Below are 11,147 nucleotides of genomic sequence, written 5' to 3'. Positions count from 1 at the left end.
CACAACCGTAGTTCCAAATGTAATAAATCAACTTCAGGCAAACCAAAAATTATTCAGACACCAGCTATAATATTGGATATTTTTTCTACAAGTGGGTGCAGGACACTATAGTTCATTTTTGTTAGTGAGGATAGCAAACTATAGTCAACTGTGACATATTATACCCAAAAATGCTTCACACAGTGGCCTACCAGTAAAATTAATAAAAAATTTGGGACCAAACATTATTCAGACACTTTGACCTGTCCATGTTTTGCTTAAATGTTTTTTTTTTTTTTTTTTTCTTTAATTGTTAATGCAACCTTTAGACTGCACAAAATTAAACATTGCTTGGTAACTGGTCAACAAAGTGTTGATAGTTGCGTAAATATCGTCATACTAAGAATTGTCTAAATTTCTAATTGATTGTAATCCATAACATAGGCTACTTTTCTGTCAATTTTATCTGACATTATCAAGATGAATTTGTTCTGACACAGTTTAACTCTTGTTTAACTCTTGTTCTTGTCTAAGACTTGTATAATGCAGTGGCGTGGCAATATAAAAAGACATGATGCAAAAGAGCAGCCAGTTGTGTACATAGTCAAAGTGAGAGCCTTTTGTTTTTAGAGAAAGACACTGTTAATGGTGATCACACATGTTCATCGCCACAATGAACTATAAACCTGAGAGGAAGTGTCGAGTTCAGAGGTCAGCAGGTCTCAAACAGGAGTGAATACAGAGGCAGAGCAGGGGCAGAGTGGGCTTGACCTGCCCTGTGTCCCCCGGCCTCCCTCCACCCTCTTTTTGCTGGCCGTCTACTAATTCAATTTGTGGGAACCACAAGGCCTGGTGAAGGCAAATTCCATCTGGTGTTAGCGGGGTTTTATGGGGTTTATGAAGCCCAATCCATAGGGATTATCCTGCTCTGAATGGGGAATGGGCCGGTCCCCAAAGCTATGACACCATTAGCTGTAAAACTAAACATCACCCTGTCTGACAAAACTTTATTTCTTTTTGATATTTCCTCTCCTAACCCAAGGCAAAAAAGAGAGAAAAAAAATTTAACTGTCACTGTACTCTATATATATTGAAATATCCATCGCATTAGTCAGCCACAGTCTTAACTGCAATGACAGACCATTAATCTGTCATTCACGAAAAGACGCTGGCTACTGCTTAAAATAATTTTCAAGTAGAAAGAAAGTCATTTTCTAGACAGGCACATAGCTTAAAGCTATTTAAGAGTTTAATAGCTATTGAAAATGGCCACTAATATTCTGTTTAAGGGTTTTTTGCATACTTTAAACTATAAAACAATTATGAAACATGAACACAAACCTACTTAAGGTAACATTTTTGTGGCCAACAAATGTAAATGTACACTACCAGTCAAATGTTTTTGAACAGTAACAATTGTAATATTTTTAAATAAGTTTTTTTGGCTCACCAAGCCTGCATTCATTTGATCCAAAGTACAGCAAAAACAGTAAAAGTTTGAAATATTTTTACTATTTAAAATAACTGTTTTCTATTTGAATATGTTTAAAAATGCAATTTATTCCTGTGATTTCAAAGCTGACTTTTTAGCATCATTACTCTAGAAATCATTCTAATATTCTGATTTGCTGCTCAAAAAACATTTATTATTATTTCAGAAGAATAGTATTTATCTGAAATAGAAATCTTTTGTAACATTATAAACGTCTTTATCAGCACATTTGATACATTTAAAGCATCCTTGCCAAATAAAAGTATTAATTTCTGTAATTTCTTTATACTGACTCCAAGCTTTTGAATGGTATAGTGTATAAAAAGGTTTTTATTTCAGATAAATGCTTATCTTTGGATCTTTCTGTTCATCAAAGAATGAAAATGTACTCAACTGTTTTCAATATTGATAATAATAATAATAATAATAATAATAATAATAATAATAATAATAATAATAATAAAATCAGCAAATTAGCATATTAGAATGATTTCTGAAGGATCATGTGACACTGAAGTAATGATGCTGAAAATGTAGCTTTAATCACAGGAATAAATTACATTTTAAAATATATTCACATAGAAAGCAGTTACTTTAAATATTAAAAACATTTCACAATATTACTGTTTTTTGGATCAAATAAATGCAGGTTTGGTGAGCAAAAGAGACTTCTTTAAAAAAAACTTTTGACTGATAGTGTATAATATTCTTTGATGAAAAAATGCTCTGATTTTCCCTGACACAAATCTTAAATTATAACAAATATTAAGTTTTAGATACCAATATAATTAGTTTTATATAAAAAAGTATAATAAAAAATATTTTTCAATAATCATCCCAACAAATCACTAACGTTGTCAATATTGCTTCAATCAATAGAGGGCGATATTGCACCATCAGAGAAAAGAAAAACAACAGGAAACGTCTCAGACTTGGTAATTAAATTATCCTAAAAATCTCTTAATCAAAAAATCATAAACCGTGCATCTCAGAATCTCCTCAGGATGCCACATTCATTCTCATTTAAGTTGGTAAGAAAAGCTGAAGTGATCCAATCAGCCACGCAGATGCTTTGTAAAAGATTTATTGAGCTATAGTCGTTCCATAAAGATTTTTTTCGAGGCACATTGAGGCCTTTCTAAGAAAAGGGAAATGAACTCTTTCAGAACGGACAGTTCTGTCCCTGTACACTAGTCTTTGGTTGTTTACTCTGCGTTTATCTAAATGAGTGGAACAACAGGAAAAACAAGAAGAGTTACAGTATTCAAAAACTTAAGGAACACAGATGCATATCTAAACACGTTTTATACAGGAATGATCTTAATGCTCCTGTACATTTTTAAAAGAAAATTTAGCAAGGATGCATTTAATTAATCAAAAGTGACAGCAGCAAAGATACAGTACTTTATATTCAAATAATCCCGGGAGAAAAGCAATATAATACGGTTTTCTGTTTTCAAGATTAATAATACTAAGAAATGTTTCTTGAGCAGCAAATCATCATATTATAATCATTATAATATAATGATTTCAGAAGGTCTGGAGTAACGACCGGTGGAAAGTTGAGCTTTGCCATCATAGCAATGTGACATTTTAATATAATTTATATTTTAAATTGACTATTTTTATCAAATAAGTACATTCTTGAAGAGATAACTTTCAAAATATAATAATAAAAAAAAAAAACTGACCCGTTTTTTGAAACTTCCAAGCCTTGGTCTTCCAAGTTTGGTCATCAATTTTTTTTTCCAGGAAGCTGTGCAAACATTGTTGGATTTACAGTTTGGTCAAAGTCTGTGTCTCCTGTGAACTAAACAGCTGAATTCATCTGGTCATAAGTGCTACATGTCTGATTGTCTTCAATAGCTTCTCTCAAAGAATAAATGGTCATAAAATGATAAATTACTATACAAATGACAGTCACACAGATTACCCATTAGTACTCCTAATCATTACAAAATGCTACACTAAAAACACTAAGAAAAAAAACTTGGTAATAATTTCAATTATTCAAAAAAGCAAAGGGAAGAAAAGCATCCACAAAAATGTTGAAAATGCTGCTGACAGCAAGTCTCAGCATTGAGTAAATCACCCAAATAAATCATATACTATACAACATTTGGCTTTTGACTTTCAACAAGCTAGCATGTAAAGAGCTGCAAATTCGATAGCTATGTTGTGCAACTTTATAAACGTTATTGCAGATTTGAAAAAAATGGCTTGTTTGGCATTTGCTGAAGGCTATTTACAGTTAGTGTACACTGTATTTATTGCTTTGGGACATGCTTTTGACAGGCCAATAGATTTGCGACATCTCACGAGAGACATTTAAACAGACATTTATCAAAGTACTGTGACAGCACTGTTCATATAAGAGGGAAGCCACTGATGAATGATTCTAATATCTAACTGATACAAACAGACTGGTTCTTCATTCATCTTAAATGTCATGCTGAGCCACAGGACATTTGTGCCTTACTTTGTCCATTCGTAAGCCTTTCCTTCACCTCAATTTCTGCCTCCTCCTTCTCGTCCTGTGTTACGCTGGTGCTCTTTTCTGGCTGAAGCATTATGAATTCATATGATCACAGTCGCTGATCATCCCAGCCTAGAGCATGGTGATCTCTAATTATCAGCTGATTGGTCACAAGTATCCTCCTAAAGACAGGTTTGGATGAGGTCTGTTGTTGTTCAGGTCGGGATGTTGAGTCAGATGTGTTGTGTTACCCTCCATTGCGTAGTTTGTGTGGCCTCCATTCTGAAACTGATTAGAAAGATTTTATTATTAGAACAATTTGTAAGTATGGCTGTGTAAAAAATCATTAGAATCTTCTTAAAGGACAATACAATTTGTTTTATTATAAAAAAGGTCTGGCTCTTCCAAGTTTTATAATGGAAGTGAATGGGTGTTGAGATTTCCAATAAAGTGCATCCATCCATCATAAAAAGTACTCCACATGGCTCAGACGAGTTAATAAAGGCCTTCTAAAGCGGATAGATGTATTTGTGTAAGAAAGATATCGATATTAAAACTTCATAAAACGTAATCTATAGCTACCGCTAACTGTTGTAAGCTCTGGTGAGAATACGCTAGTCTCACGAGAACCAAGTTTTGTTTACAATATATGGAAACCAGTCTCTCCTCTTGGCTTATATCAAAATCCTCAAACATTTTTCTTTACAAAACCTGGTTTTGTACTTCTAATTTGTGACCGGTGTTTTGTTTTACTCTTTCCACTGTGTTTCCGTGTTCGTCACTGTGTTTACCTTCGTCAGTGTTGCCAAGTCCGCGGTTTTCACACGGAATTAGGCTACTTTAACACTATTGGCCAGGGTTGTTTTTCAACCCGCCCCACCAAAAAAACATGTATTTTACTCCCTGGAATGCAATTACTAACGCGGACCCCCCTCAAAATGTGATTGGACTACTTTTGGGCTAGTTTTGAGTAGCAATTGGGCGGATTATGTTGTGAAAAACTGGCAACCATGACCTACGTCATCTGTTGGATCGCCACTCATTTAGGCTGTACGACAGTTAGCCGAAACTAGAGATTACGGTTTATAAAGTTTTAAATATAGATTTTTTTTTAAACAAACACATCGATTTACTTCAGAAGGCCTTTATTAACCCCGTAGAGCTGTGTCAAGTACTTTTTATGATGGATGAATGTACTTTATTGGACTTCAAAACCTCAACACCTATTCACTGCCATTATAAAGCTTAAATAAGCCAGGACTTTTTTTATATAACTCTGATTGTATTTGTTGGCTTGAGGGTGAGTAAATCACGGTGTAATTTTCATTTCCGGTTGAACTATCCCTTTAATATCAGTTCTTGTATACCGATTCCCACTCCTTAATTATATTGGTGATTGACCAACCACACATCAAATCTCTAAACATCAAAGTATCATAAGCCTTACCTACTAACAACACTCTTCCAAAACAGGATTTTTGGAGTGATGCCAGAAGAATAATTTTTTGTTTCCCCAAAGACCCATTCAGCGCACAGTTCTTAAAAGAACCATTTTTTAATTTGTGAAAATGTGAAGATTTTCAAAAACTAAAGGTTTTCCCCTATAAAAAAATTTTTGTGCAGTGGAAAGATTGCGATGATGTTAACGGTTCTTCATGTAACCATCGATGATAATAATGATGTTTAAAGGGATAGTTCACCCAAAAATGAAAATTAGCCCATTATTTACTCATCCTCCATGCATCCTAGGTGTATATGACTTTCAGACGAATGCAATCGGAGTTATATTAAAAATGATCCTGGTACTTCCAAGCTTTAAAATTACAATAGGTGGGTGTTTCTCTTCATCAGTCCAAAACAAGCCCAATAAAGTGCATCCATCCATAATAAAAAAGTGCCTCACACGGCTCCGTGGGGGGGAAGGCCTCCTGTAGCAAATTGCTGTGTTTTTGTAAGAAAAATATCCATATTTAAGACTTAATAATAATCACTTTAATCTAGCTTGCACAAACTGGTCGTACATGGAAGCCCTTTCAGGCGGATGACGTAGGAAGTCGCCATTGCGCATGCACCGGTGAGCCTCGCACAAACCAATGTTTGTTTACAGAAGCAAAGGAAGCAGTTTCCTTACTTTAGCAAAAGAAAACCAGTCTCCTCTTGCTTTATATCAAAACCCTCAAGACATTTTTCTTTACAAATCCTAGTTTTGTACTTCTAATTCGTGAACGGTGCTGTGTTTACCGCTCTTCGCAGCACGTTCACATTCGTCACTTCAGAGCGGTGCATGTGCAACACTGACGTTCTACATCATCCACCCGAAGAGGCTTCCATATATGATCAGTTGGCGCAAGCTAGATTAAAGTGATTACTATGTTTTAAATATGGATATTTTTCTTACACAAATGCATCGATTCGCTACAGGAGGACTTTATTCACCCCCTGGAGCTGTGTGAGACACTTTTTATTATGGATGCATGCACTTTATTGGGCTTGTTTTGGACTGATGAAGACAAACACCCACCCATGCCATTCTAAAGCTTGGAAGTGCCAGGATAATTTTTTATATAATGCCGACTGCATCCATCTGAAAGAAGGAAGTCATATACACCTAGGATGCCTGGAGGATGAGTAAATAATGGGCTAATTTTCATTTTTGGCTGAACTAACCCGTTAAGAGTGAGAGTAGGTGAGCCTCACATTTGGTTTGGTTCTTACCTGGCTTATGTAATCTTGTTGATTAAAAATTGATCTGACACCCATGTCTCCGTTTGGTCCTGAGTGTCCATCCCTCTCCGCATCACCGTCCAGGTCATTAAGCAGCTCCTCAAGGTTCTGAGCAGTGAACTCACTCATGGCTGTTTCACCTGCAGTGATATAAGGTGAAGAGTTCTGCTGGGAGCAGCTGAAGGACACGGTGCTCAGATGGTTCCTGTAAGGCTGCTTCAGATCAAGTGTAGGCGTCTCCAGGTAAAAGCATCCAGGCTGCTGAAGCTCTGGCTGGAAGAGAGGAGGAACCTGCTGAATGTCGCTGGCCAGAACTTCAGTGAAGTTTCCACAAACCTGAGCATTTCTGAGTGTTTTACACTCCAGCGAATGGAGAGGTGGAGAATATGAGCACTGAGATTGTTGGCTTAGCATCTGATCCTGTTGTTTTTGGATTGTTATGTGTGAAAGATCGCATTGTGTGATTCCTGTCCCGTTGTACAGGTGAGACATTATGTGTTGGTGTCCTTGAGGATTGTTTTGTAGATCTGGTATTGCCTGCAGTTCACTGTCAGTTTGTATTTGTGTGAAATGTTGTGTCTTTGGTTCAGGATGTTCTTTTATAAAAGTCATCTGGTGTTCCTGAGGTACTAATGTGAGAGGATTACATGAATCCTGTAGAATAAATGCAGATGTCTGCTGTGGAGGTGTGAACGTCTGCATAGGCTTCCAGAAGAGATCCATCTTCACGCTTTCACCAGACACTACACAGTCTGTCTTTGTCCTGAGAGAGTGTTGTCCATCTGTGAGGTCTGCCACGTCATTCCGACCATCACGGTTAATCTTGAGGAACAGTTCGTCTTGAAAAAACTTCAGATCTTCTGGGCTGATCCCTAAACTCCCCATGAAGTTCAGTATCTCACAGCTCTCGTCCCCTCCAGAGTCGCCAACTGGCTCTTGTTTGAAAAGAGAGCTTTCAGAGAGTGAAAGAACACCTTGCCGGTTACTAGAGAAGATCCCACTGAGATCCTCATTCCCTAAGCCCTGTTCTGACAGCGAGCAATCATCTGCAGGACACACATATATTGACTCATCCTGCTTCAGCATGGAACCCAGCAGGGAGTCAGGATCTACAGTTCCAGTGATTCTAGGTTGGGAACTGTCATCCAGAGTAGTTGTATCTGAGGGTATGGTGTTACCCAGACATCTGGGCAGGTTCATGTCATAGAGAACAGCCTCTCCTGTAGTAAAGCTGAAGGGAAGTGTCATAGCACGCTTTCTCAGGTTGTCCTCACCCTCCTCGTTCCTACAGGAGACAGAACTCATCATAATAAGGGGACATTTTCTGAGAGAGCTTTCTAAAGGGAGAGCTTTCTGACAGCAACAAACTACCATGTTCAGGGCTCAAAAAAGTAGTAGACTGTTTTAACAATGTCCTTACACTGCAAAAATGCTTTTCTTACTTAGATGTTTTGTCTTGTTTCTAGCTAAAGTATCTAAAAATTCTTAAATCAAGAAAGATTTTCTAGACAAATAAAAATTATTTTCTTGCTTTCCGGAAAAAAAAAAACAAGTCAAAATTAATTTAGTTTTTGCTTAGAACAAGCCAAATAATCTGCCTATTTGGTAAGCAAAAAATCTTATTTAAAAAAAGATCATATTTCTTACCCCATTGGCAGATTTTTTTTCTTGTTTTAAGCGTAAATGCCCTTAATTTAGACTTTTTCTGAAAACAAGACGTTAATTTTTACTCATCTAAAAAATCCTTATTGATTTAAGAATTTTTAGATATTTTGGCTGGAAACAAGACAAAAAAATCTAAGTAAGAAAAGCATTTTTGCAGTGTAAGGACATCGTTAAAACAGTCCACGTGACATCAGTGGTTCAACTGTAGTTTTATGAAGCTATGAGAATACTTTTTGAGGAAAAAAAAAAAAACAAAAACAAAAAAAAGAACTACTTTATTCAACAATTTCTTCTCTTCTGTGTTCCGTACTACCTTTCTGGGGCTTACAGATTTGGAAAAACATGAGAGTGAGTAAGTAATGACATAACTTTAACTTTAAAGAGACAGTTCACCCAGAAATTAGACACAGCACACCCTAAAACTGACATGCAATTATTATGTTATTAAAATAATTACCTGTAATTACATTTTTACTATGAATGCGGTCTTATAATAAAACAACAAGGAAAACATTTACGGGTTGTTCGATATGAAAGATAAAGAGACAATTTCACAAAGACACAAATAAAGGCTTACGTGATGACTCTCTGAGAGGCGATGATGCAATCTGGTTGCCCATTTTTGTAGACAATTCTGGCGTTGGACTGTACCCAAACCCAGAGGTTCTGTTTAGTCAACAGTCTGAACACCGTCAACCCACTTTCACCTGTCCTCATCACTGCAGAGGAAATAAATTTTATTACATTTATTAGAAAAATCAGCAATTAATTTAGCTACCTTACATAATAATAACAACAGTATATGGTTTTGGTAGTAGTCTCATTTTAAAAGATCAAAGGTAGATACAGTTGAGGGCAAACGTTTACATATACCTTGCAGAATCTGCAAAATATTATTTTACCAAAATAAGAGTGACCATACAAAATGCGTGTTCTTTTTTCATTTAGTACTGAAATACTTTTGTACTAAAAGACATTTACGTATAGTCCACAAGAGAAAATAACAGTTGAATTTAAAAAAGACCCTGTTCAAAAGTTTACATACAGTGCACTTGATTCTTAATACTGTGTTGTTACCTGAATGATCCATAGCTGGTTTTTTTTGTTTGTTTGTTTAGGGATAGTTGTCCCTGAGTCCCTTGTTTGTCCTGAACAGTTAAACTGCCTGCTGTTCTTCAGAAAAATCCTTCAGGTCCCACAAATTCTTTAGTTTTTCAGCATTTTTGTGTATTTGAACCCTTTCCAACAATGGTTGAATGGTTTTGAGATCCATCTTTTCACACTGAGGACAACTGAGGGACTAGTATGCAACTATTACAGAAGGTTCAAACACTCATTGATGCTCCAAAAGGAAAAATTATGCATTAAGAGCCAGAGAGTGAAAACTTTTGAACAGAATGAAGATGTGTAAATTTTTCTTATTTTGCCTAAATGTCATATTTTTTATTTGGTACTGCCCTTCAGAAGCTACAGAAGATACTTACATGTTTCCTAGAAAAGTTTTCACCCCCTGGCTCTTAATGCACTGCGTTTCCTTCTGAAGCGTCAGTGAGCATTTGAACCTTCTGTAAAAGTTGCATAGGAGTCCCTCAGTTGTCCTCAGTGTGAAAAGATAGATCTCAAATTCATAGTAATTGTTGAAAACAGTTTAAATACACAAAAATTATGAAAAACCAAAGAATTTGTGGGACTAAAAGGATTTTTCTGAAGAGCAGCATCTTAACTGTTCAGGACAAACAAGGGACTCATGAACTATTAAACAAAAAAACACAGCTGTGTTTCCATCAGAAGCATCAGTGAGCATTTGAACTTTCTGTAATAGTTGCATAGGAGTCCCTCAGTTGTCCTCAGTGTGAAAAAATAGATCTCAAATTCATAGTAATTGAATAACAAAAAACACAGCTGCGGATCATTCAGGTAACAACATAGTATTAAGAATCAAGTGTATGTAAACTTTTGAACTGGGTCATTTTTATATTATTATTCTTATTTAACTACTATGTGGATTATATGTAAATGTCCTTTATTTGAAATATCTTATTCAGGTCAGGTCATCTTAATTCAGGTACTAAATGAAAAAAATAACATGCTCTTATTTTGGTAAAATAATTAACATTTTGCAGATTCTTCAAGGTGTATGTAAACTTTTGACCTCAACTGTTTATGTATTTAGTATTTGAAGATTTGTCAATGGTTCTCGTGCCTCAAGCAAGTATATTTGAGTTGCATGTCTGTTGTTAATCAATGTTTATTCATGAATAAACCTAAATTAAGCCTAAATTAAATTTGTTCATCATACAAAGAGATCAAGACTTGAAATAAACTGCTTGATTCATGTGGATTACTCTTAGGATGTTTTTTTGTACTTTTTGTAGTGTGGAAATTTTAGTTAGGCTTTAAATAAACAAATACGTTGAGGAAATATATATAAAAAAAGGTCATTTGTTTTGAATGTGTCTTGGAACAACATGAGCGTAAGTAAAGGATTTTTCATTTTAATTTTTGAGTGAATGGTCCCTTTATGAGTAATACGATTATTTCCACAACAGTTAGACCTCCATGACACATGCAATGTTGAAACCCAGTGGTGGAAGTGAGTGAGGCGTTTTTTTTTTGTTTTTTTCCACATTTATTTAAAGGAGTCTTACTCCGTATGTGGTTCTCAGCGCAGTAGAGCATGTCAGCTGCATGGATGAACTGATAGCCTGAGCCGCGGTAACACAGCTCTTCCTCCGTGTAGCCAAGAACAATCTTCCCTCTGTGGAGGAACAAAAAACACATGGCTTTGAATGTGAGTGATACTGACGGTGA

The 11,147-nt window shown here is 35.8% G+C and overlaps 1 protein-coding gene across 1 annotated transcript in view; it reads right to left on the bottom strand.

The window, feature by feature from the left end:
- Window positions 1-1,944: 1,944 nt before the first annotated feature.
- The window catches only part of ahr1a (aryl hydrocarbon receptor 1a), a 33,148-nt gene continuing 23,945 nt past the window's right edge, over window positions 1,945-11,147 (bottom strand). Inside the window, exons 8-11 of the mRNA XM_073847857.1 lie at window positions 10,985-11,094; window positions 8,914-9,055; window positions 6,663-7,956; window positions 1,945-4,235 (exon numbers count right to left, since the gene is read on the bottom strand). Of these exons, the coding sequence (XP_073703958.1) occupies window positions 4,116-4,235; window positions 6,663-7,956; window positions 8,914-9,055; window positions 10,985-11,094 (1,666 nt within the window). The 3' untranslated portion in view covers window positions 1,945-4,115. The remainder of the gene's footprint in view (window positions 4,236-6,662; window positions 7,957-8,913; window positions 9,056-10,984; window positions 11,095-11,147) is intronic.

Source organism: Garra rufa, chromosome 9 (genome assembly GCF_049309525.1).
Source record: "Garra rufa chromosome 9, GarRuf1.0, whole genome shotgun sequence".
NCBI lineage: Eukaryota > Metazoa > Chordata > Actinopteri > Cypriniformes > Cyprinidae > Garra > Garra rufa.
The sequence above is the reverse complement of the archived record's forward strand: the minus strand, read 5'-3'. Positions and strand labels throughout refer to the sequence as shown.